General features: G+C 47.4%; 1 protein-coding gene and 1 long non-coding RNA gene across 2 annotated transcripts in view; one reads left to right on the plus strand and one right to left on the minus strand.

Annotated features, from left to right (window-relative positions):
* The window catches only part of CUBN (cubilin), a 1,794,835-nt gene that overhangs the window by 1,264,792 nt on the left and 502,543 nt on the right, over positions 1–27,500 (plus strand). The window contains exons 43-44 of the mRNA XM_069648353.1: positions 15,276–15,459; positions 18,354–18,528. Coding sequence (XP_069504454.1) covers positions 15,276–15,459; positions 18,354–18,528 — 359 coding nt within the window. The remainder of the gene's footprint in view (positions 1–15,275; positions 15,460–18,353; positions 18,529–27,500) is intronic.
* The window catches only part of LOC138569915 (uncharacterized), a 152,337-nt gene that overhangs the window by 95,067 nt on the left and 29,770 nt on the right, over positions 1–27,500 (minus strand). The window lies entirely within an intron of this gene.

Here is a 27,500-nt window from a genome sequence, read left to right on the forward strand (position 1 = left end):
CCTGTCCGGCGCTATTAGCGCCTGATCAAGTGTTGGACGGTAATGGGTATTCCAAATTGGGTCCATTGAATTTTAGGTGCAATTACCACCAGCGGTTTTAACGCTTGGTAATTGTGCCAAAAAATTCCATTTTTATGGACCATTTACCCCCAGCTTGAGCTGAGCTGGGGGTAAATGCTGCCAACTCATGTTTGGGCAAATCCTTAAATGCAGCAGTAATTGCTATACCACAGCATTTAAGGGCTACCGCCCAACTCGTGATGAGACCCAAAGTCTGGCTAACCGCAAGATGGGAAAGCCTAAGGTTGCACAGAGACAGAGCATGTTAACCCAGGCAGTTAAGCAGAAGCATGTGCAAGGCCGGGCAGTTTAGTAGAGAGCAGAAGTGGCTGCTCCCACTGCCCGCACCTTTCCTACCTTACGGTCACTGCTGGTCAACGGGTGCGCAGCATGCGTACACTCTACGCCGCTACCCATTTATCACCAAACACATGCGTCGCACAATACCACTCCCTTGGCCTGTGTGGGCTTTGCAGCAGAGAGTCCAATTCTAAGCACTTAAAGGATCTGAAGCGTGTAAGTAGCGCAACGTGCAATGCATCAACCAGCCAGAGTCTCCTGTGGTCCTGCGTCGCACAAAACTGTGCCTTTGGCCTGAGCAGGCTTTGCCGCAGAGGGTCCGATCCTCCGCACTTAAAGGATCTGAAGTGTGGATGTAGCGCAAAATGCTATGTATCTACCAGCCAGAGTCTCCTGTGGTCCTGCGTCGCACAAAACTGCGTTCTTGGCCTGCGCAGGCTTTGCCTCAGAGGGTTCGATCCTCAGGTCTTAAAGGAACCGAAGCTGGGACATAGCGCAACGTGCTACATATCATCGTCCAGCGTCTCCTGCGATGCTGCATCGCGCATCACTGCGCCCTTGGCCTGCGCTGGCTTTGCCGCAGAGGGTCTGATCCTCAGCTCATAAAGGATCCGAAGCGTGGACATAGCGCAATGTGCTATGTATCAACCAGCCAGCATCTCTTGCAGTCCTGCGTCGCACAACACCGCGCCCTTGGCCTGCAGTTACTCAATTTTGCAGGCAGCAACGTGAGGGAATTTGGGCCCGAGGGCATAACATATTGAATTGGCATAGAAAACAGCATCTGGGCAGGCAGCGCACAAGTAAGAATAACAATTCTAGCAATCATACACTACTCAATTCTGCAGGCGGCAACGTGACAGAGGTTGTGCCGCAGGGCAGAGCACATTGAATTGGCACATAAATCAGGATAAACAGAGTATTAGTAGAAATTAAACCATGTAGAATATTTTCAGGGGGCAGAAGTCATGTGGTATTGCCAGGGGGCAGTCCGCTAGGATTGGGATTAGGAAGCTGATGCTTACCTATGTCAAAGTTGTGTGGGAGACTTCCACAAGGTAGCAGATTAAGGGTAGAGGACCATTATTTTCATGGTTGACCATGGGACCACCCTTCTGTCCTCCCTGCGATTGAGTACTCGAGTTTCTGCTGGAGATGTGTCCATGTTGTGACTGAGGGCACTGTGATGATGTCAAAGGGGATGGGAGTAACTGTTGGGGCCTGGGGCCACCCACCCATTCCATGATGCAGGCCCAAAGGGAGTACATGGGGGACCATAAAGTCCTCCATTGTATTCCTATCTTCATGTTTACCAAAACACATTTTGCCCTGAAAACCCTGTTACGGCATGGGAATCATATGCAAGCAGATGAAAGTAAAAATAAGAGACACAATAAGGCAGCAACCTGCGCACCCATAGTGTACCCGTAAGGAATCCTGTTGACTAGCAGACAGAAATGGACAAGAATCGTTCACAGAGAATGCCCTAAACCCTGATTGTACCACTCAATGTGGCCTGCAACAGCCAGTGCCATACTGTGAACAGATTCCTAAAGCAGCGGTCTATCGACCTTCAGGAGAAAGTTTCCAACTGAGTAATGGTGCCAAGTGTCACAGCTGGCAGAAAGAATACTCCAAATACTTTAAATCCCAGGGTTGGTTCAAGGATTCTTATCAGAATTTTCAGCACACTTTGCCTTTCTCTCACTCGTATAGATGTAGTGTTCTCCACCCTACTCAAGTGTTCCAATTACTTGAGTTAGTAGATAGAGTAAATGAACTACTAATCTCTATTCTGTAGTTATAGTTGTGATAGATAGTTGTGAGAGCCTAAAAGCAGTTGCTTTCTCTGTCTAACACCCTCAGGAACCTCTTAGACTCTCCCTACTCTATCAGTTGGTTAGTCACTATCAGAAGATCAGGATGTGCCATCAGACCATCTTTTCAACTCTGCTGTCTTCCTCACATGCCCTGGTGTTCCTCCCCCTCACTCTATAAGCTACTTTCTCCCTACTCTCTTACTCTTAACTTCACCCTGACCCATTTTCTCATTCCTCTGCTATCCTTCCAATGTGGTTCATTCTTTCTACTCCTGGCCCCACCCTTTGATGTTACTAGCAGCTCCTACACTCTACCACTCCATCCCCCACACAACTACTGTCTCCACACTACCTCTCCCTCCTCCAGACTATTACTTCCCACCTTCAGACTTGCACTCCCTCCTGCACACTACTACCACTCCACCCACCTTCTTCTCAGACACCCCTCTTTCACTGTCGCTTCCTACATTCCCTCTCATAAACAGACTAGCTAGTCTTTCACACACAATCGTTACACACTACCACTTGCACTCGCTAACCCCTGCCTCACATGATCTATTCACCTCCAAGTTTTTCTCCACCATCCTTTCTCCTGCTGGTCCCTTCGACTGCCACCTTCTCCTCCTCTGACCTCACCCAAACAACCAAAACATCCCGTTTCCTGTGGTGACTTTATCACCCTTCCTATCTTCTGATTAGTTCCCTGGTCCTGCCCAGTCTGACCCGCTCTTTCCCACCCACGAGAGTTCAAAAGCGTTACGCCTCATCCCTTTTCTCTGCAGCAGCCTATTGTGCTGCAACAATGGCAACTCGCTCTTCAAAGTCTCCAGGTACATGTTATGTGACCGTGGCTCCATTCCCCTAAGGTTTGTTCAACCCTCGGGAGCTGTCGTTGCTCTGCTTTTAGTCCCTGGTGGTCTAGGGCAGTCACAGCAGTTCCGTTATCATGCATGGCGAGTATGGGATTTGATGTGTGGCATTTGGCAGAGCCATGTAGGAGCTTTGGCTGTGTTCTCTTTTTCTCTCTCTCCCGGTGTTGTAGATTCACGGTTCGCATAGGGCCCTCTTTCTGGTGGTTCTCTCTTCCTAGCTGGGTTCTGACATTGGATTACTTGGGGCTCTGATGAACTGTTGTCCTCTGGGCGTTCTCCCCTCATGATTGTGGTTAGTCCCGTATTTATAAAAAGTAAAGACACATTATTCAGTCTCAGTGATATAGCGAACAATTTGATGTTTTCATTGTTCAGTCTTAGGGAAAGAGTGCCCAGCTCACTTCTTGACTGTCTTTAGTGGTAGAGTGGGTATAGTAACAGGCTCACTTTGACATGTGGGTCAAGGCTTGCAGGGATATAGTGCCTCTGGCTGTTTATTCAGGCCACCGACCTACTGAAATAGCATCTTGTCTTTTGTCCAACTGTCTTTCACACTCCACACTTTCACACTCCAGTGCTAGCTCTTAATAGTCAGTTCCCCCCAACTCCCAAAAACCAATTGTGGCAGGAGACCTTAACTACATATTCTCCTTTTGTTGCCTCAGTTGCTTCAGGTGTACTCTGTTTTCTGGGAAAACCTTTAAGAAGGCAGATGTGCTTCTGAATGTCAGGCATTGCTGATCCCAGAGGCCTATAGGGCTCTGCTGCTCTGCACTCCCATGTCTGCCAGCTCTGCCCCTGCCTGGCTTCTCCTAATTTTGGTACCACAGGTACCCACAGCATACAGCTACACATGGTCGCATCCACTCCCTGCTTATCTCCTCACCATCGAAGATCCACCTGTATTCACGCACAAGGGTTTCAGGCCCCCCCCCCAATTCCTCGTGCTCCTCCCATATATTCCCACTGGGTAGCACACTGCAGGGTTCGGCCCATGCTCCGCACACCACCACAGGCCCACTCGAGGGAGCTTGGAGACGGTCCATTAGAGAGCCTCCATATCTGCTGGTGGGGGTAAATATTTCCTTCTACAAAATACTGGATGCTCGTGGTAAGTGACTTTTCTGAGGTGCGTTGCATGAGGGGGCTAAAGCAATTGTGGAATGATCTTTCCTCTTCCATGCAGGTCAGAATATTGGTCTGCAGAGATTGGTGTGCCAGCTCCGCCGGTTCACATGACAGACACACTATTGTCCACCCATCAAACAGCTCTTCCATCTTGTCACCCAAGACATACCTAATGCTTCAGCACCTTGTGTTATTGGTCGAAAAGATAAGGTGGTTCCGTCGGTTGTCCTCAGGAGTATGGGGTAATTGTTTTGCATGACTCATGAGTGCCAAGGCCTTCACATACTTTGCATCGAAGTTTCCGATAGCACCAGAATTGGGCAATATGGGATTCACAGTTGAATGTTCAGAGAATTGTAATGTGGTGACTTGGGTATGATATGATAGGTTATAAGCCACACATATCGTGTGTGGGCTTCTAAGTGACTGGTTGAGTTTAATTCTAAGGTCATATTCTATAGATCAGTCTCTCCCATTGTCTGGGCAGTCTCTTTCCGCACCACATGAAGCCTGGGTTTTCTGGTACACTGCCACATTAAGCTTCCCCTTTTCCTACAGTGCAGACCGAGACCACACTTGGGCCCTATGAAATGAAAAATTCTACAAAATGCTAACGACAACAGATACCAGTTATAGTCCATGGAATTCTTGTCTTGCGCAATGGGGATAACCCTTGAGGCTGTGTCTCCAAATGAAGAAAATGTCCAAAATGCTCTTCTTGTAGTAGCATCTAGGAATGCCTGGGACTGACTCAAGAAGTGTATCTGAACTTGGGTTAACATTTTTTTTATTATTTAATAAGGTCCTTCTAGTACCGTTCTGGAGAAGCCGACAGTACAGAGAATGATTCACTTCCATTGCTGGAGTTCCATTACCAACTGGGAAGAAACTACCTCTACGAATGGGTTGAAATGTGGGGGTGCTGCTATGTATGTGAATGTGGACAGGTCCAGTAATGGACCCTTGTAGTTTCTCCACTCTGCTAGCGGTCAGCTCGATTTTGGTTGGGATGTGTCCATCCGCTGACTCAGACCATGCAGTGCTTTGGCAATCTCTGCAAACACAGAGCAGGTATGGTCCTGCTGCCCAGGTGGGGACAGAATTGTGTGCTGGCTATTCTGCTTGGACTCAGTGTCCAGGGAAGAAGCAAACTGTCCACATTAGCATTTAAATCCACACAGACGTGAGTTTGCCTCCCACTTGAGATGCAGTTTGGCAACCCGGGAAGGCTTAGGGATATTTGCAAAAGAATTCGACATGCAGAGAGATTTGGAGGAAAAAGTGAGAGATGTTTAGACTGTCTCCCCATCTCGTTCACAATGCAAACACTTTTGAAACATTTAACTCCCCTCTATCCACTGCTCTGCTCTAAAATGTAAATGGCCATTTCTTTACAGTGCTCTCTGGCAGCAAGAGCACAGTAGTGATGCGGGCACATGCAAATCTAATTCCCTAACTGCTTTGGAATGCCCTAGCTATGTGTTGTGCCTTGGTTCTCCGCTGCCCTGGTGCTGAGTGCGTGCAAGCCAATAGAATGCCGTGCAATGTTCATGAGTGGAATGCTTATGTTTGAGTGCCTCTGAGTTGAGCCGAGTGTCTGTGGGAGAGGGTGCCGGTGGATGTCTCCTATGCCTTCCTGGTAACTTACCTAAGGACTTACCTGTACTTGTAAACTTGTCAACTGGACTTCAGTAAAGATGTTACTCTTCCCAAGCATGGTGTCTCAAAGTCTTCTTCATTAAAGACACATCTTTTTACTATGCTCACGCCAAATTCCACTGTCATGTACCTATATGCTACTCTAAATAGAGACACATGTGCCTCACTCCAGGCACATTCATCTCTACTGTTTTCCATAAAATGACTTGCCCTACAATTACAACTCCTTTTTTCCAGAGTTCTAACATCGGTTCATCAATGATCGCCAAACACCACACTCATGTGTCCTGTCTGTGGGGATTGGCAATAGTTCTCTGTATACATTATGTCATTGCCAGTGTTGCCCAAATCTGTTCTGCCTCTCCACTAGAGCATACTCTTGAAAGGGACATCACACCGGCTCTAGGAGTAGTAGCTATGCCCCCCCTGTAGAGATCCCCAGGAGAAACCGGATAAATCTCGATTGTCTGTGATGCTCTCATTTAAAAGCATTAATCAGCACACAACTCTCTGCAAGCTTTCTGAAAAGGACCATGGACGGCCTCTTGTCACCACACCGAGCCTGCACAATGGGGAGCATGGGAAAAGGGCAAGTGCCTCATCGATGCACAAGGAAGACATGATTGCCACAAAGTGCTATGATAGGAAGTGTAATACAGGCATCGCCAGACCTTAGGTCTTCACAATGCTCGATGCTCCTCAGGGGTTGTCTAGTCTGCCAACCGCAGGTGCACACAGACATGATATCACCCCTTACCCACACATAGTTCCACTGGATTCTTCTGAGCCATGTGTGTGTTTTACCACATGGCCTCTTCTGGCATGTGGAGTGTGAAGGTCACTGTAAAGCACACCTGAATCAAAAGAGTTGTGCTACCTTGTGCGGGCGGTCTACCATGGCGTGGCTTGACAATAGTGACAATTTGCTGATTCTTAGTTTCTCTTGTGTGAGATTTTGAAGAGTAATGCCAGCCAGACCTTGTCAAGTGTAGGCAGTAGGCCAACGCAGACTTACAGCACATGCCCCACAGATGTGAAACTTGGAGTACAAGCTCCATCGCCTACGGATCTGCCTTCACAACCAGGACAACACGATTCTGAGAAATAAACACATAAAGGCTTGCCTCGTCACCTCTACTTACTAAAGCTCCGCCTTTCTTCAATTACGTTACTTGTCTGGTCTCCACCCTGCCCTTTCCTTTTCCCCCAACCACATGGGTAAGAGCCACTGAGAGTCATCTGCAAACAGTTTAAACCCTGTCTCTTTCCAGATGCAGGGCCAGCCCGAGGCATGGGCAGTCTGTGCGGCTGACCAGGGCCCCGTGGTCATAGGGGCCCGCAGGCACCAGCTGCCTGCTGGCAGCATATAAAGGAAAACTGTTTTCAAAAGGTGCTGTGCTGCCTACATCTACACAGCTCCCTTTGTGTTGTCCTAGTGTGGCAACGTGTGAACCCTCAAACTGCTGCTTTGATACTCCAGAGACTATTACCAAGGCCCCCCTCCCCCAGCAGCCCACCAGTCTCTGCAGGCCCCATAAGTAGTGCTTATCACTTTCTTTCTTCAAGTGGAGCTTTTAAAGTGGGAGTGATATACAAGTGATGGACTATTTAAGATATAATTGTTTTGGACAAGCCACTCCTAACGTTTCCGTGTTAAGAAATGCAAAGGGACATGTTTATTTGGAAAGCACACGCAAAGCACAAGGTAGCTGCCTAAATCTGTGCCCTTATCCAGGGGAATTAAATATATCACACAAAACAGTTTAAACTATCTGCCTTATTTTCAAGTTCATGTTTGACAGACCAAAAATGTTTTCTTCTATGTGGAATGTAACCTTTTCCTGACATTATGTATGAAGCATGCTTTTGACAAACATTGAAACACAACCAGGTAACATGTTCACACATTACCTTTTGTTACGAGTCTATAAGTCTTAAAAGTACATTTTCAAAATCCACAGGCCATTTTTTGCCTTCTGCTGAATTGCATTCTGGCATTGTAGTCTTCCATTCAAGGTACTGGGAATATTGCCACAATTGCAAACTTTTTGCCTAGCATATTTCTATACGGATTTATATATTTGCATGAGTACTTTACTGTGGTTCGTGTACTTTTCAAGAAAGCTTTATAAAAACAGATTATTGTTGAAAGCCAAACGTGGGGGTGAGAAAGGAATGTATGAGAGGGCAAGTGAGTCATGAATATTTGGCCAGGATGCGGCGGGAAGGTTACAGTGTGAGAGACTGGAGGGGTTTCTTTTCCTGGTCCTGCCCCTGTGCTGATTTTCAAGGCACAAGTTGAGGATACATGTGGGTAGACAGCATCCGCCCACTTTTTTCAGTTGGCGTGCGCAACCTTTGTTGGGTGTTTTTGATGCCAGCATAAAAAAATAACAGTTTGCTTGCTCAAGTGTTCGGCTATTAGGATGTCACCCAAGGTTGCTATGTTTACAGTACAGACGCTTACCCACAAGATGACATAAGTGTAATTAAAGCACACAAATTAGTTTTCCTAGGAATATTTCATTATGAATATTAAAAAGGATCCTACCATTCCTCTCTTTCACCCACAAAACGCTCACCATCATCGCTCTCATCATGTCCAGGTAGACTATGACAACAGCCTATACCCAGGAAAGACAGAACGAGTCCTAAAAAACTCCAATGCATCCAAAATGCTGCAGCCAGACTCCTGCTCAAACTACCACACGAGAACACATTACACCAGCACTGAAAATGCTACACTGGTTACCAATAAAACAACAAATAAAGTTCATATCAGTGTGTATAACACACAGAGCAATCCACGGGCAAGGAGCAGAGTTCCTAAAAGAATAAATAAACATCTACCACCCAACAAGGCCACTCAGATCAAGCAGCGACATCCGCCTAGAAACAAAACCATACAACAAAAGAAAATGTGGAGGATCATCTTTCTCTCACCTGACTCCAATAACCCAGTTGAGGCTTTCGCTGCCACCTTCTTGCCCCCCCACCCCCCTTCGGCTGACTCCCACCCTGACACAGCCCTCTCCACGCTCCACTCTGCTATATCTGATACTCTTGATATTCTTGCCCCTGTCATGAATCCGCCTGAAGCCCAAAGCCAAATGTAACTCCTGGTATGACTCGGATCTCGTCACCCTAAAACGCAAGTGCAGGGTGGCAGAGAGGAAATGGCGTGCTTCATGTTCATCCTCTGACAAACTGGCCTGCCGCCTGCTCCAAAGGCAATACCGTCTCTCGGTTCTCACCAAAAAGAGAGCCCTTATCCAAGCCCGCATCTCTGCGGCATCTAACAACTCGGCCGAACTCTTTAAAATCTGCAAGGAGCTTGCCAACCCTGCTGCAGTCTCTACCTCTCCTGCCCTCTCTCAGGCCCTCTACACTGCACTGGCCTCTCACTTCATCTCTAAAACTCAGGACATACTGTCCTCACTCTCCTCCTATCACCTCCCTCCCTCTCTTCTCGACTCTTCCTCTGGCCCTTCTGCAGCCACCCCTCCTCCCTCCTTCTCTGCCTTTCCCCTTTTTTCTGCTGACGAGATTTCCAGACAAGTCCGATCTATGAAAGTCTTGTCTAAACAGGTTCACCCCTGTTCCTCCAAAATTATCAAGGACCACATCGACTCCCTGGCTCCTTCCCTGGCTGACTTTTGCAACCACTCCTTCGCCTCTGGAGTCTTCCCATCCCCCCTTAAGCACTCCCTTGTGCACTCTCTTCTTAAGAAACCCTCTTCCGACCCCTCCTGCCGGCTAACTATCGTTCAATCTCCATCACTCCATTCCTGGGCAAGCTCCTGGAGAAACTGACCATCTCCCAGTTTAACCTCCATGCTGAATCTGTTGGTAGTCTTCATGACCATCAATCTGGCTTCAGAGCTGTCAGAAGCACGGAAACTGCTCTCCTGAACATCCGTGAGGACCTGCTCTCGAACCTCGACTCCAACACTCTGTGTGCTCTCATTCTGCTCGATCTCTCTTCTGCCTTTGACACTGTCAACCATACCATCCTGCTCAACCGTCTTCGTGATAACCTGGGTATCACTGGTCAGGCTCTGGCGTGGCTGACCTCTTTCCTTTCCAATCGACCCTCCCAGGTCCAGCTGGGGTCCTTCCTCTCTGACATCTTTTTCTCTACCTGTGGTGTCCCCCAGGGATCTAATCCCTTTCCCTGGCTGTTCAACCAGTATCTGGCACTCCTTGCCCACCGCATCGCCGCTCTCTGCCCCAACTTTCAGTGCTATGCGGACGATACCCGGGTCATTTTCAGGCTACCCTCGGCCTCCTCCTCTCCTTCCCTCATCTCTGACTGTCTGTCTGCTATCCAGGAATGGTGTGCCGCCAATGACCTCTGCCTTAATGCCAGTAAGACTGAGATTCTACTCATCAGCACACCCACTCCCTCCTTCCCTGCAGCTCTCTGGCCAGCCTCTCTTGGCCCGCTTCCTACTCCTACCTGCAAGGCAAAAAACCTTGGGGTCATCTTCGACTCCACACTCTCCTTCTCTCCTCATATATCTGACATCTCTAAGCAGTCACACTACCAGCTGCACCTCCTCAGAGGTATTCTTCCCTTCCTCTCCTTCCCCCAGAAGCTCACTGTCTCCCGAGCCCTGGTTCTCTCGAAGCTGGACTACTGTAACAGCCTCTATCTTAATCTGCCCGCCTCTACTCTCCACCCTCTACAACTCATCCAGAACAGGACTGCGAGACTTGTCCTTGGCCTCAAGCCCAGGGACCATATCTCTCCAGGACTGAAATCTCTGCACTGGCTCCCAGTGGCTGCAAGGATTAAGTTCAAAACCCTCTGCATTGTCCACAAGGCCAAAAAGTCAGGATGAAGAGATCCGACAGAAAACAGAGAACTTCTGTGTGTGTGTATTTATTTTGCATCAACACAGAAAGTTTCGGGTGACTAGACAAATTATTTTACAGTTCTTTCGATAAGCACGAAAGATAAGTGAAATATAAACGGACAACGTTGGTTATGGATAGTAGTAACACAAATGGGTGTCGGCCTCAGGATTATTGAGGTCAGAACTTCATTCGGATGCACATTTCCCACAGATGGAGGGGGTATAACAACCCTATAAAGCAGGGAAACATGCGCCTGAGACTTGCATAGGTCCAAGGCATAGTTTACACATGGTGCACACAACAATATTTACATATAACATACACGAGGAGGGATGGCATAGTTGCGTCACAGGGATCGACAAAGGGTGTGTTTCGGCCAAAAAAGGGGCTTGATTAATGCCTGTCTTTGTGCTGGCCTTCGTCAGGAGAGGCACCTGTGGCGGTGCTGTCCGTTGAATCTGTGGATTTAAACAGACCTGTAAGGATCTCGGGTATTGATTGACTAAGTACTAAAGGTATTCAATACAGGCAAAGTGGTGCCAAGGCGATACATCATGAGGTGTATCTAGAAAACAGCTTACCTACTACTGTGGTAGCAGAAGGTTGCTGTTTGGGTAATCCTTGGAAAATGCAGGATTGCCGGTGCATGATTGGCACTTGGTGAGTCGGCTGTCGTTTTGTACAGGCCGACGTCTCTCAGGGTCCCGTGCGACCGGTGTAGGCCAGGAATGATCCCATATCTGAGAGGGGACAGAAAAAAGGGTACTAGATCCCAAACTGAGCATGATGGACAGTATACCGTTGGTGATGGTGGTCCAAAAGTGCTCATAGGTGCTGGAAGAGACAGGCCTACTGATTGTTGTGGAGGCCGTGTCCTAGAGGTATTAAGTGCACTATCAGTGCTGGTGTGTCCAGGATGGAACTCGGTACGTGATGGGATCAGCGGGTTGCTGAAGAACCTCCAGGGTGACAATGGTGCTCACATGAGAGTGAAAACCTCAGGGCCTCACTGCCGGCAAGAGCAGCTGCGGCCATAAATGGTGGACACAGCATGTGCAAACGCAGTGCTGGGCAATCGAGTGCTGTTGTAAGCTACGTGGCGGTGCCTGGAATAAAAACGTATGTTGGAGTGGAGAGAACATGGTGCATTAGTGTTGCGTCTAAAATGCTGCCCAGTCCTCTAGCCGAGGGCATGGAGCGAAACGCAATGTGCTCCTGACGGTAACTTACCGCAGTTATCTCGCAGGTGCTGTGCTGGACGGGGACCTCTGAACGCCGTGGTAGCTGTATGGACAGGCGGAGTGGCTGTGACTAAAAGGCTATCCTGGGGCTGGCTACGTGCCAATCGGGGGGCGCTGTGACACTGAGGCTGGACGCGGGAGCCAATCGCGTGGAGCTAGGCGTGATGTCCAATGGAGTGGAAAGAAGCATGGCCGCACGGGATGATGGGCAATGTAGTCCCTTTGGGCCAAATCATGTTAGCGCAGCGCTGCGTGCTCCAAACTGTGGGGTGGGTCAACGTGTACCCGTCCGGTTTGGGCAGCATTCTGGAGTGATCAAGAGGTCTCCCACGGGGTCAAGGGGATGTCGCGCCCCTCTCCTGTTGTTATTTACAATAAAAGACATATTGAGACCTTTGTCAAAAAGCAAACTGAGACAGAATCCACCCAGTCTACACAGCTCTAGCTGGGTTCACAAATTGGACTCAGTACGGAACGGCTTAAACATAACCGTTGAATGGAAACATTTCTGAGACACAAATACCTCCAGCATGTCACCATGCAGACACCCACCCATACGAGGTGCCCCGTAGGTTAAACCACCATCTGTAAACACGTCATGCCCATGCGCTAGCACTATGAACACAGCATGTCTGCATCCACACGGCGAGGGACCACGGCCAGACAGGATCTGACTAACACCACTTGCTGCCAGCAGGTCCCACTATTAAGTGCACTAGAGCTGTGTAGACCGGGTGGATTCTGTCTCAGTTTGCTTTTTGACAAAGGTCTCAATATGTCTTTTATTGTAAATAACAACACGAGAGGGGCGCCACATCCCCTTGACCCCGTGGGATACCTCTTGTTCACTCCAGAATGCTGCCCAAACCGGACGGGTACACGTTGACCCACCCCACAGTTTGGAGCAATCAGCGCTGCGCTAACATGATATGGTCCATAGGGACTACATTGCCCATCATCCCGTGCGGCCATGCTTCTTTCCACTCCATTGGATATCACGCCTAGCTCCACGCGATTGGCTCCCGCGTCCAGCCTCAGTGTCACAGCGCCCCCCGATTGGCTCCTAGCCAGCCCCAGGATAGCCTTTTAGTCACAGCCACTCCGCCTGTCCATACAGCTACCACGGCGTTCAGAGGTCCCCGTCCAGCACAGCACCTGCGAGATAACTGCGGTAAGTTACCGTCAGGATCACATTGCGTTTCGCTCCATGCCCTCGGCTAGAGGACTGGGCAGCATTTTAGACGCAACACTAATGCACCATGTTCTCTCCACTCCAACATACGTTTTTATTCCAGGCACCGCCACGTAGCTTACAACAGCACTCGATTGCCCAGCACTGCGTTTGCACATGCTGTGTCCACCATTTATGGCCGCAGCTGCTCTTGCGGCAGTGAGGCCCTGAGGTTTTCACTCTCACGTGAGCACCATTGTCACCCTGGAGGTTCTTCAGCAACCCGCTGAACCCATCACGTACCGAGTTCCATCCTGGACACACCAGCACTAATAGTGCACTTAATACCTGACAGTAGGCCTGTCTCTTCCAGCACCTATGAGCACTTTTGGACCACCATCACCAACGCTATACTGTCCATCACGCTCAGTTTGGGATCTAGTACCCTTTTTTCTGTCCCCTCTCAGATCTGGGATCATTCCTGGCCTATACCGGTCGCACGGGACCCTGAGAGACGTCGGCCTGTACAAAACAACAGCCGACTCACCAAGTGCCAATCATGCACCGGCAATCCTGCATTTTCCAAGGATTACCCAAACAGCAACCTTCTGCTACCACAGTAGTAGGTAAGCTGTTTTCTAGATACACCTCATGATGTATCGCCTTGGCACCACTTTGCCTGTATTGAATACCTTTAGTACTTAGTCAATCAATACCCGAGATCCTTACAGGTCTGTTTAAATCCACAGATTCAACGGACAGCACCGCCACAGGTGCCTCTCCTGACGAAGGCCAGCACAAAGACAGGCGTTAATCAAGCCCCTTTTTTGGCCGAAACACACCCTGTGTCGATCCCTGTGACACAACTATACCATCCCCCCTCGTGTATGTTATATGTAAATATTGTTGTGTGCACCATGTGTAAACTATGCCTTGGCCCTATGCAAGTCTCAGGCGCATGTTTCCCTGCTTTATAGGGTTGTTATACCCCCTCCATCTGTGGGAAATGTGTATCCGAATGAAGTTCTGACCTCAATAATCATGAGGCCGACACCCATCTGTGTTACTACTATCCATAACCAACCTTGTCCATTTATATTTCACTTATCTTTCGTGCTTATCGAAAGAACTGTAAAATAATTTGCCTAGTCACCCGAAACTTTCTGTGTTGATGCAAAATAAATACACACACACAGAAGTTCTCTATTTTCTGTCGGATCTCTTCATCCTGATTTTTTTGTCTATTATACGCATACCCACCTGGGTAAATCAGGACCCCGCCAGGTGCCCTATAGTATATACCCAATTGTCCACAAGGCCTTCTGGGGCCTTGGGTCTCAATATCTTCAACTCTCTCTTCCTAAATATCTTCCTTCTCGAGCTTTTCACTCATCCGCCTCCAACTCCCTCAAGGTCAGTAGCTTCTCCAAGCAGGGCGTTGGTCTTAGATCTTTCTTCGGCTGGGGCCTCCCTCTTGAACAGCCTCCCTGCCTCCCTGAAACTTGAAGAGAACGTCTCCGGTTCCGGAAGCACCTCAAAACCTTCCTCTTTGCTTCAGCTTTCTCTCCTCCTCTCCCCTGCTAAACTCCTCGCTGAAACTTAAACTGCACTGGTCACCTGGCTACTCTCTGATCTTGGGCCCAGTTCCCCTCCCCCACCAGTTGCACCCCTGCACTGCCTCTCTGGCTTCCCTCGCACTTATGGCCTGTTTTTCTGTATCCCTACAGCCCTCTATGAGCACTTGACACATGATATCTGCACCTACCCTTACACTTGCCACCAGCTGGCCACACTTTTACTTAATGCTTTATTATTCTATTTATTTTTACTGTCATTCCCATGTACTGCACTGCCCCTTACCCCTTCGCCCCCACACTTGCGCGATCTCAATGTCACCTGGCCTAGTAAGATCATTGTCTCTGTCTTCCTCTTGTTCCCCCTCCCTTGCCTTGTCGCGTCTTGAAACACTTGTGTATAGGAGCGTTAATAATGCCATATCAAATCATATCATATCATATAAATTCACGTTAATGGACCATGCTTTTTCTAAATTATTTCTTGATGTTACCTTTTCCCTTTTGTGACATTGATGCCTCTTTGTGTGCACGGACCTGATATTTTAACAATACTCATAGTCTAACAATATGTGAACATGCTCTTTCAGCTGAGGAACGGTTGGGGTGAGTCCTCCCCCCCTCTGAGCCCCGAAGGAGGAAATGGACGCTTCTGTGGCAGCAGCCCCCCTTCCACAATGCACACCACGGACAATCAACTTTATGTGCACTTCTTCACAGACAGCAGTCAGGAGGGCCAAGGCTTCAAGATTAAATATGAAGCTAAGAGCCTAGGTAAGTGACCTTATCAACATCACAATGCTTGGGGAATTTGGGCAGAGATGATTACATGTTTTAAACATATTATTGGAAGAACTTTCCTGACTCCATCCTTTTCCATGAACAAAATGTGTGCACATGTATTGCATAAGGCTTCAGAAAAACCAAGGCTTCCATGTAGATTAGGGAAACAGTTTCCACATATGTTTTTAAAATCGCCCAATGAATACTAGCCTTGGCTGCAGCCTTTTATATTAATATATAGAGAAAGGAGTGTGAGGTAGAAGTTTCTTATAATAGCTGAACCGAGTGGAGTATGAGCAGACATTGCTCTACTTTCAAAAGTGAGGGTATATTTGAGCATACATAGAGCCCAAAAACAGAAGTGTTCATTTTTGAGAGCATGCAAAACTTTCCAGATAGCTTCATGTTATGATATTAAGTGTTTATACTGACCCCATCACCACCCTCATGCTTTTACTGAACCCGACCTGGTCCGAGAAGGGGCACATTGTGACCCTGTCAGGGTGTGATCAGACCTTGCTCTGTGGGAATAAAACAAGAAGGATTGGGTGGAGAACTGGAGATAGGAATGGGGGATTTGCCAGAGATTAACCAAATTAGTGGAGGAAAAACACCTGAGGTGATAAGAAGGGATAAAGGTGGTTTTAGCTGAGATGCATGTTTCTCAACTGTGATTAGTTATTGGTAAGCATGAGGGAATTTGTAAGGACTGTGGAGCCAATTTTACAATTAAGACTACACTGTGTTGGCAATTTCCAGACCATGTCATACCTGGTGCTAAATATGGTTGGGTGATGGAATTGAGAAGTGCTCAAGCAGGCCCTAGTAGTGTGAGGGCTTTAACTATCTTAGCTTTTAATAAACACTCACTGTAACAAGGGAGAGAAGTGGGTTTGCCAAGTCAGCTGTCAGTGGTGTCAACACCAAGCACTGGGCATGAATAGATGAAGGAGTTGGGAAAACAACAGGGCAGAGATAGGGAGGGGAAGAAGAAGAGACACAATTGAGTCCAATACTATAGCCTTGTAAACCGAGGGAGCGGTTGTTATCGTGAGATAATGACCTACCACCAAGTTATGGTCTGAGGCAATGCCCTCCAGAGGTCTATAAGGCTATTAGCACATGGTAGTAGCAACACATATGTTGGGGTTTTGGTGGTGAAGTAAAAAACGTTACTTTAATAGTGAGTAAAGTAAATAGACAAACTCAGTTAGTAAATTAAAGGTGGTTTTATTTTGTAATATTTAAATTACGTGGTTGTTTTCATAAGCAAAGCATTTTAATTGCCAACTGGGATGAACAAATGAGCATGCATCAGGTGCCATGTAAAAGTAAATGTTTTCTCCATAATAACGTGAAAGCTTTTTCCCCCTGTTTTAGCTTCCTCTTTTGTGTGTTACATAGGATGTTGGAGCAACAAAAAGGTCCTCTCAGGGAGGAAGTGCCTTATTGAAAGAAATCTTTCCTGGAAATTGCATGGTCATTTCCCTGTCTGCTTTTGAAGACAAAATCTTCAGAATGCAGTCAATACCAGTAGCTATTGACTGCACTCTAAATATTCGGATTGGCTGAAAGGAGGTCAATAACGATCTCCATGTGCTAATAATAAGTTATTGGGTATAGATCACCATACGTTTAAGGTGGCTGATCTCCATAGACAAGGATTGGAATGTCTTGATAATATGGACATAGTTTAAAGTCTCTGGGCCTCATTACGACCCTGGCGGAAGACCATGGTGCTATCAGCACCATGGTCCATGCCGGTAAGTTACCGACTCCGCCATGGAGAAAGGGGGAATTACCACCCCATTACAAGGTTGGCGGGGCGGTAATTCCCCCTTCCTCCATGGCCCTTCCCCATTCCCATTTTTGCCCCATAGGGCTCAATGGGAATGGGGAAGGCGCTAAGTACGGTGCCGCAAATTGCTATGGGACGCAATGCTATAGGAGGAAAGGTAGTGGGAATGAAAGGTGTATGAACCCCTGGGGCAACTGTCTGCATTTGAGGGCTCAGCTATGCTTTACATGTACCGTACATGAAAAGTGAACGATATGCAGTCCAAAGCAAATGAAGGGTAACATATTATGCAATAATAATAATAATATTCAAAACCGTGTGTGACCCTGGAGTAAAGGCCCAGGAGAGTGACCCATCCATCACCTGGTTCAGCTTCTTGACAATCTGTTGAAGCTGAGTAGGTAGAAGTGATCTTACTTCCTTGGCTTACAGTATTGCTGAAATGCCTGTCTATTTGAATGCTGCTGATTTCAAAGTGGGGTTGTGGGTGAAGTCCTGTGAGGTCCTAGTCTTTTGTAGATCTTAATGTTACGTTGCGTTGCCTTGTATGTATATAGCACCTACTGCGCTATGTTATGGTATCATAGCACTGGAGGCAGAATGGCCCCTCAGCAGTCAGTAGTCTGAGGAGACGGGAGAAGGAGCACCTCAGTGCGGGCAGCAGTAGTTGAAGTTGTACAGAACAGTTCGGAACATTTAAGAAGAGCATAGAGATCTCACAGAAGGCTAGAGTGGACAGGTGACTTGCCGAAGAGTGGATAGAGAAGATGCACAAGTGTATCAAATCAGTCAAGACTATGGGGTTTCTGGAACGGCTTTATTTTTGGGACTCAGCTGTATGCTATGTGGCTAATTAATGCCCCATAAATATGATCTGTAAATTGTACTAACCTATGCAACAAAACTATTTACTATATTGATCGTTGCAATCTGAAATATATAAAGTATCATTTTAACATTTACCTACACAGCTTTAAGACATCCATGATGATATTTTAATGTCAGAAGTTGTCAACATTAAGAATTTGTGCGGAGTATCTGTATTAATGCTGTTAACTTGTTCATTGTTAATTTAATTCACAATTAGCGTGTGGAGGAAATATCTACGTCACGGATGCAAATCCTTCTGGCGTTTTGACCTCACCTAACTATCCCAACAACTATGCACCCAACGCCGACTGTGTTTGGATCATCACAGTTCCCAATGGCGAGGCTGTGGAGCTACAATTCACGGATCCGTTTTACATTGAACCTTCAGACAAGTATGTACAATCTTTTTCTGCATCAATTCAAACGTCATTATACTGCCGCAGGTTTTACATGAGCATACCTTGGGTGTCGTGTAATAAAACGATTTCTCTGTAAGAAAGTGAACTCATTTCGCATGTTTCGGCTTTCTCTTTGTGGCGTTTAGCATGTTGTTGAAGCAAAGAAAAGATCCTCTCAGATGGAAGCGTGGTTGAAAACAAATCTTGCTCGAAAATTGCACTGATGTTTTCCCCTGTTTGCTTTTGAACACAACATGTTCAGAATGCGGTCAGCACCAGTAGTTATTGACTGCACCCTGAACCTTCAGATTGGCTGCGAGGAGGTCAATAATGTGCTCATTTATTTTATGAACTTAGTAAACGCCAATCTTTTTAGTGAGCTATGTTAAGAGCAATTGTGATGATGACTATTTTCTAAGTGATGTTAAAAACGATCAACTATTTTCAATGTATTGAAATAGGGACTCACCAAAGATGGGGTGGTAAGAATACTGCCAGCATGAAATACCAATTACCATCATTGGTAAGACCCTGCCAGTTACACTTTCGGAAAATATCACTGGGGATAAAATGAATTCACTCAGGTTACCAGCGGGGGTAAAATTAACACTGGCATTAAATGCATTAGAACCGGTGGCATGGATATCACTGAAAACAGTCACAAGCAAAATATGTTCTAGCAATGGTTGGAATTTCTTCCCAAAATTAGATCAGCTCTGAGCTAGTCATGAAAACCAAATAAAAACATCACCATTTTCTGCAGTGTGAAGAGTGTGACATGTGTCAACGTTACACACAAACGTAAAGATGAAAGTATGTGGTTGCACGGGCGTTAGGGTTTTCGTGTGAAATTGAAATGTTTGGAACTGTGCTGATTTTTACCAGAAGCGCTAATTGATCACCCTGTTAATAGGTGTGCAGTTGCATGATGTAAATAAATTAGAGCCCAATAAGAAACTATGGCAAATGGCTTAGATATTTTATAACCCGGGTAGCATTACATAACAATGGTAATGACTAAATGGAGTCTTCAGTTCATGGTCAGACATCACCAGTGCAGGATGAGAATCCACCACAAATCCACAGTGGTCAAGCTACTAGCACAGCGAACAGCCTCCAGAATATTGCCAATTGCTTGTAATGGATTGCAATGGATAACCATCCTTTACTCAAGTATTTCTCACAGCCATATTATCCACACATGCCTGAAATATTAAATTATTTTGGGCAAAAAATAAATAATGTAAGCCCAGCTAAGGATTTAGAAGGAACAATGAGTAATTTTCGTATGATCTTCTGTAAATACTCCTTTTAAGCTTTTTTAATCTCTGCTCGACAAGACATGTGGGCCTAATTACGAGGTTGGTGGTAACCCGCCGGTGCTGTTGGTGGGTTGCTGGCAACCCCGTAACACAGATTACGCCGGTGTCACCGGGATTTACAAATGGTGGCGTAATGGTAAATCCCAATCCCAATGAAGTCATACAGGACGCCGTGGGAATGGGGAGTTGCGAGATGAAATCAAGCTAAAAGACAAAATAGTATACTAACAATTTTCAATCCAAAGTCCCAATGCTCTTGTTTGAATGTTAATGGACAAAAAGTCAAAACAGTTACATCAGCAGTTAGAGCAAATCCAACTAGGACTGAGACACCACTATGTGTATACCTGTGGCCTAGCAGTCCAACAGTGCGGATTCCTCATGTGTCTGCCCACAAAAAGAACAGCAGCCACTTAGGCAGGGGAGTTGCTAGGTCTGGAAAAGACCCGGGGCTAAGCTGATGTCGGTACTGTTGGGACTGGGGGCTAGCTAGACTTTTGGCTGTAGCTACTGAGATTCTATCCGGGGCTACAACCAAAAGATCAGGTGCTATAGCCCCCTTAGCCCCCCCCTAGCAACGCACCTGCACTTAGGCATGGTTAAGATGTAATGTCTGCTGAACTGGCACACCTAGTCGGGTCTCGTGAAGGCATCACAGGCTGAACAAGACACTCCTTCACCAAATGCCATTTAGTGCCACAATACAAGCACAGCCCTAGTGGCTACCAGTGACCCGGCTCGTACTGTGAATCTGTGCCACGAACATAATCTGCAGGGGCACGTCTTACTCTGATGACTTGGGATATTGCATAGATAAACCAGACCTCTTAAATATGGTATCCTGTGGGGACATAGGCCTCCTCAAATTCCTCTTCCTTCTACAAGTTCGTGCAAAGAGGAAATGTGCTGGGGATTTGGGAATTTATTGTTCTCATTACAAGTTTGGAAGTAATGGTAAAACACATAGGGCCTCATTCCGAGTAGGGCGGTAAGGGATACCGGGCACCGTTAAGGAGACCGGTGCCGGTAATCCCTTACCTCCCTACTACGAGTTCCCTTAGCGAGTCCCTCCTTCAACACCTGATTTTACCAGGCGTTATGGACGGGACCCGCTAAGGGACTTCAGAGCTAATAACGGTACCGCAAATTGCGGTACCGTTATTAGCGCCTTCCCATTTGAGCCCTATTGGGGCTCAAATGGGAATGGGGAATGCCTTTTCAATGGGGACTTACCGGTCCCGCAAAGGTCGGACTACACCGGTAAGTCCCCATTGAACGAGACCGGTGCCGGTAACGTTATTGGAGGCAGTCATGGCGCAAATAGCACCATGACTACCTCCAATCTCGGAATGAGGCCCATAGTATCGGTAATACCACACTGTACAAGTATGAGTCAGCCACTTGTGATAACACTGGACACAAAGCTTCCACAAAGAATCCATGTGGCAACCATGCCTTACCACACCTTCACAATACTGGATGGAGAGAGTCGCCAATACAGGAGACGGCATTTACATCACCATTGTGACTGTGATTAACCTGAACACATGAAACTCCACAACGAATTTCCAGCATGAAAAAGCAGGCGGAAATGAGGGGCAGGTGTAGGTAACTCAATTATACGTGCACATTATTATCCCTCCCAAAATAAATGTATTTCCCTAACCACACCCAAAAACAACAGCAAGACGCAGCCCAGTGGGGCACTGCCAGTATAGCTCGGGCCACTGTGTTGCACTTATGCAGCAGATGTGCCAACAAGGACGGAGGAGGCAGAGGGCCAGAGATCCCAGCATCAGGATAACCCCATGGACACCACAGAAACAAAAATCCTGAACACGTATCAGCTGGACAGGGCGAACATAATCCATGTACTTTCTGAGTGACCGCAAGAGCCAAATTGCCATACAGACTGCTATCCACCCTCTACTAAAGTTAGTGGTCCTACTAGGTTTTCTTGCTATTCGCAGCTATCAGCAATTGCAAGGCCCAGCCAACACTTTCAGGAATACTGACACAGGTGTTGGCTGCTCTACAACACCATGAAGCAGCACAGATTTCCCTTCCAACATCTCAATAGGCCATAAATGCCATGAAAGGATGCTTCTATAATGTACTTCATATACTTGGTGCCCTGTGCTGTTCTTATGTGCCATTAGTGACCTATCATGCGACAGAACAATTATAAAAGGAACAGGAAGCAGCAGCATGCCTTGAATATGCAAATGGCATGTGAAACCAGCATGGCCATTACACACTATAGTGTGAGGTTCCCTGCCTCTACACATGACTCGAGGTTACTGTGTGATAGTGCCCTCCCTGTGTACGTGGCCACACATATGCAACAAAGGACATGGCTCGCAGGTGAGCACAACATGGCTGTATTTTCTCACTTTAAAGGGGCAAGGTGTTGGCAGAAGGGCAGCAGCAGCCATGAGCAGCACACAGATACATTAACGCCCATATCCCACACCCATGATTCATTGACCAATCATCATTAACAACAAATCCGAGATATAGCTGCTCATCCAAAAAGCATGCATGCATTGACTAATGTCTTTCACTACCTTATAGTTGACACTCGTCAGCCACTCCTACCATTCTACTGAACTCATCCTGAAACAACCAGAATCCTGGAGGGATCTGAACACACAGCATCATAGAGAGGTGCTTTGGACTACTGAAAGCCAGGTTCCATTGCCTACAGATTCCCCAACAAGGGTGGCCACATATTCATAGCATGGTGCATGCTCCACAATCTGTGCCCACAGCACAATGTGCTAATGCCCAGAATGGCATCCTTCCACAAAAATGTGATGAGGAGGATGACGAGGAAGCCAAAGCCGTATGCCTAGCATGGGATGTGTGGAAACAGCAGATCACAAGGCCACATTTAGTTCCCTAATATTTCTGAGTGTACGCATACGTGGTCATGGATTGCAATGGGAGTATGAATTGAATTCTGTAACAGATACATATGCAACCTGATTCAACCCATGATTAAAATGTGAAAAATATCACTTGGCTCATACGGCATATGTAGCATTAAACCTATTATTTAACAGACCATCAGGCCATATGTGCACCCCACTGGAATCCCTTGCATCCCCTTCACCAACACAGCTATACACCTCCATACTCCCTAACACATTAGTCAACTTCTCCCCTCCCCAACACACCCCTCAGACTCCGCAACAGTGGTGAGCAATAAGCAAAAGTTCTCCTGTGTGCCTGGGTTTCCTTCCCTTGTCAGCCAGGCTTGGGGACTGGGAAACCCGCAGAGGATTCATCCATAGTGTTGACAGAGATAGATGGCGCTGCTGTGTGATGGTGGACAGGGATTGTAATTGGACTAGTGTCGTCTCCACATACTTCCATACTGTGCTCTCTCGCATGTGCTGCCGTTGGAGGTTGATAGCACTGCCATGCTGTTCAATTTCCACTCACATGTGACCTGTGCTGTCCTGTCTTCCTCTCGTGACCCGTTATGCCTTATGGATGTCTTGGAGGACATGAAAGTGTTCATAGGAACTGTCATCCTGCCATTGCAGTCTGGTCTCCATCGCTCTAAGACGTTGGATGACTTCCTGGTGTTGGGCCTGTGCCGTCAGCTATCGCAGCTGGCAAGTGTGGGGCAGGGAGAGCAGGTGCAGAAACGTCTATCAGCAGGTGGCCACAGTACAGTCTCCCCTTGGTCCCCAGCTGCGTTGTCTGTGCACAATGCAGTGGCTGTGCCCTCCTGTCCCTGGTCATCCCCATGTGGGGAAGGTGGGCTGCCGTCTCTCCCCCGCTTTCTCTCGCTTATCTCAGTTGCCACCACCTAATCCCATAACTGTAGCAGCCCAGTGATATATGGCCTTGTAACTGAATGCTTGAGAGGTTCAAGTTCAAGTTAATGGAGCCATAGTGAACATTCCAAAGCGTCTTTAAACCAAAGCTTCTCAAATCTGATGGTACTTTCCAACTTTTTTTATTTTATTTAGTAATTCTTAGCTTATCCAGCCAGGCAACTATCAGTGTGTGCCTGCTTAAAAGGCCAGTCCTATCAGAGAACTGCATTCACAGTACCCCCGAAGTTCTAGTAGCTCAGGTGTAGAATTCATGGAGGCAATATTATAAACAGTGTCAAATGTTCATGTTGGGATTCCACAGCATTCCTGTAGTTGTCCAGGTGCAGCTGTGCTTCTGTAGGGGAAAGGTGGGATACATCAGTGATTACTTACTTGCTGCTAAAAGTGTACGTCTCACCCCAAAGAGGAACACTTTAGTTTCTACACTTTCTAGACGGAATTGCAGTCAGATTTCCGACACATCCTCGAACAAGGTTTGAAGAGTTAGGATGTGCAGAGCATAATTCTTTAGGTAGCATAAATTGTCAGAATCTATTACAACCCTAAAACGAACATAGAAATTGTCCATTTATCTTTTTCCAAGTATTGGTGTCAAAGGCAAACTTAAGGTTAGGTAAGAAAAGTAGTCTTATAGAGTGCCCTTCTGTCCGTATTGTTGACCTTGCTGCGTGTGCTCCTGTAAAAGAAAAATACCTTTGTGTGGTGCATGGATTTCTAGTTCCAACGTTCTCTTCGATCTCTGTCAAGATCACAGTCTCTGAGGGTCATTTTACTGTGAGCTGAGTGGAACATAAAAACATACATTCGCTTTTATGCTTTCATTTTCCACTCCAACTCATTTTCCTGCTGTCCTGAGGCATAGGGGGGTGGGCTGCATCTCCACTTTGCTGCCCTCCTTCATCTCAGGAGAGAAATTCGTTTTACACTTGCATGAGATTTTCATGATGCCCGCTCCCGGGGAGCCGGTTCAAGCCCTGCGTCCCCGAAAGCGGACATCCAGTCCCCAAGGAAGGACCCAGCAACCTCATATAGGGGCCCTTTGGACAGTGTCCTGGCGCCTATGGCGCCAGGCTCATAAAAGACATCAGTCCTGGCGCCATAGGCGCCAGGCTCATTATGGGAGTGCTTGGGTGCACTTACCTGATGCAGACCATGCTGCAGGATCCCGGCCTCCTTGAGGCCTGAAAGGAACTACTATACCTGTGGGACTAATTTACCATCTGGGCGTGGTCGGGGAAGGATGCATACCTGATTGGAGGAAGGATACATACCTGGAACTTCTTCCAAGGCTATTTAAACCCCACCCGAACAGCCACACGTGCTTCGCGTTGTTCTGCATCTAGCAGCTGGACGCTCACCGTGTCTGCTCCTGCATCCTGACTTCTGCCACGCCTGCCAGCATCCTGAATCACCTCAAAGGAAGAGAAGAAGAGAACAGAAGAAGGAAAAGTCCTTACCTGCTAAAACCGCATCCCGGAGACATCTCGCCGACAATCCTGAAAAGGAAAACTTTTATTTAAAAGCTCATCGCGTCGATCGCGGCAGCGCCGCATTCCACTCACCTTTACAGGGCGCCTCCATGTTCAGCAGCGATCATCCGGATTTGCAGTCACGCCCCAGCGCCTAGGAAGAAAAAGACCAGAACAAAAGGTGAGAGAGAGAAGGGAATAAGGAAAGCTAAATCACCATGTTAAGACTTACCTCCTGATTCATTCCCTCTCCATTTCGGGTCCGCGCCGCATCCTGGCATTTCCGGACCCCGGCCCCTAAGGGGAAAAAGAGACATCAGCGTTAATGAGCGAATGAAAAGACATTACCAAAAAACGCTCATTAAAGACTTACCTGATTTCTGCAAGGATTTCCCTTTTCATCTCGGGTCGGTGCCTGTTCCCCGGCATTCCGTACCCCGGCCCCTATGGGGAAAAAGACACTAGCATTAGTACATTAATGCATGGACACAAGGGGAACCTCTTATCAAAAAACTTACCTAGAAGCCAAGCAAGTTTGGTTCTCACCAATCCGAAAATCCAGTGAAGTAACTGGATACCAACGCGCCCCTGCATCAGAAGCAGGATGGAGAGCTCGTCCTTCCAGACCCTAAGGTGAGACGCTACGAGGAATCACAGAAGGGTTTTGAGGAGGGTGAGAGGGGGAAGTGGGAGGCCGATTGCATTACCCCGCAGACAGTTAATCCCCTATTTTCGGCTACAGAAGGACACTTCTGCGAGCCAGACAAGCCAGATTTGGGGGCCCGGTCCAGTCCGTCTTCCGAACCCTGCGCATCACCTTAGAAGAGGTCACAGCAGCGCGAACCAGGCCAGCGCCTCCGTGGGAGTCAGGTGAGCGTTACAGAATGCGAAGCCATCCTACAAATTCCCACCCAGGCGCTATGGAAAGTTCTGAGACTGATCAGTTGGCCCAATTACTGGGGGAATTACGGGCCGAAGTACATGCCGCTCGTCAAGAGACTAATGCCCTCAGGAGGGAATTAATAATATCAAAGGAAAGAACTGATGACCTGGCCAGACAGCTTTTGCAAGGTCAAGCTGGGCAAACTCCTCTACCCGGTTCCGGAGGGAACCCCGCTCCTGTGGTTTCCAGTAACCCTGTGCAGATTAATCTACCTGGAAACATGCCGCTGGCCCCACCCGAACGCTTTGCTGGGGACCCCAAACGATTCGCCGTATTCATGAATCAGTGTCGTTTGCACTTCCTATGCAGACCTGGGGCCTTCCCTAATGATCAGACCAAGGTAGCCTTTGTATTGTCATATCTCAGCGGCTGTGCTGGCGATTGGTCAGTTCCACTGGTTACTCAAGATGACCCGATTCTCCGTGATTTTCAAAGGTTTCAAGCAAGCATGGAAAGGTTATTTGCTCAACACTCTCAGGGGCAGGCTCTGGATGACGAACTTCTATCCCTGCGACAGGGCAATCAGGACCTCCTATCCTATATTGCAACCTTTAATAGACTAATTGTGGAAACGGGATGGCCAGAGGATAAAAGAGTCACGTTGTTTTATCGAGGCCTACGCGGAGAACTTAAAGATGTCTTGGCCCAAGTTGTAAATCCGCCCCAAGAATGCACAGAGTATATAGACTTAGTGGTCCAATTGGATCACAGACTTCAAAACAGAAAAGCAGATGGGTCCAGGTTTGAGACCCGGGTGTTGGTCAAGACCCATGCTAATCCCAAGGGAGTTGATGTCTCTGAGCCTATGCAAATTGGAGGGGTTAAAGGACCCTTAACTCAAAAGGAACGTGAAAGGAGGCGGCAGTTATAATTATGTCTTTATTGTGGGAATTCTGGACACTTTCTACGAGATTGCCCGGCAAAACCGCCCCGAAAGGCGGTAGGAGCCGCTGATAAAAACCATGAAGACTCTGTTTCGGGAAACGACTCTGCCCGACAAGTGTAGGGGTCCGCTTGCCGAGCTTGAAAACTAACTCTCATACCTCGCATTTCATTGTGCCAATGGTTCTCGTAGATCCAGAACAGCCTAAGCGGTTGCATGCAATAAAGGCATACATCGATAGTGGGGCTATTGGAAACTATGTGGATCGTGAATTGGTCTCTAGGATTAACCTCCCTCTCCGTCCTAAAACCAGCAAAGATGTCATCACCACAGTCGATGGAACTGAAATTGCCTCTGGACCGGTAACACATTCCACTACTGAGGTGACTCTTATTGGTCCCGACGGCCATCGGGAGGGTGTTGTGTTTGATGTAATCAAGGCTCCACAGTTTCAGGTTTTTCTTGGAATCCCTTGGTTAGAGACACATAATCCTCGAA

The sequence above is a fragment of the Ambystoma mexicanum genome, chromosome 2q (genome assembly GCF_040938575.1).
Source record: "Ambystoma mexicanum isolate Mex_15411 chromosome 2q, UKY_AmexF1_1, whole genome shotgun sequence".
In the NCBI taxonomy this organism is placed as follows: Eukaryota; Metazoa; Chordata; class Amphibia; order Caudata; family Ambystomatidae; genus Ambystoma; species Ambystoma mexicanum.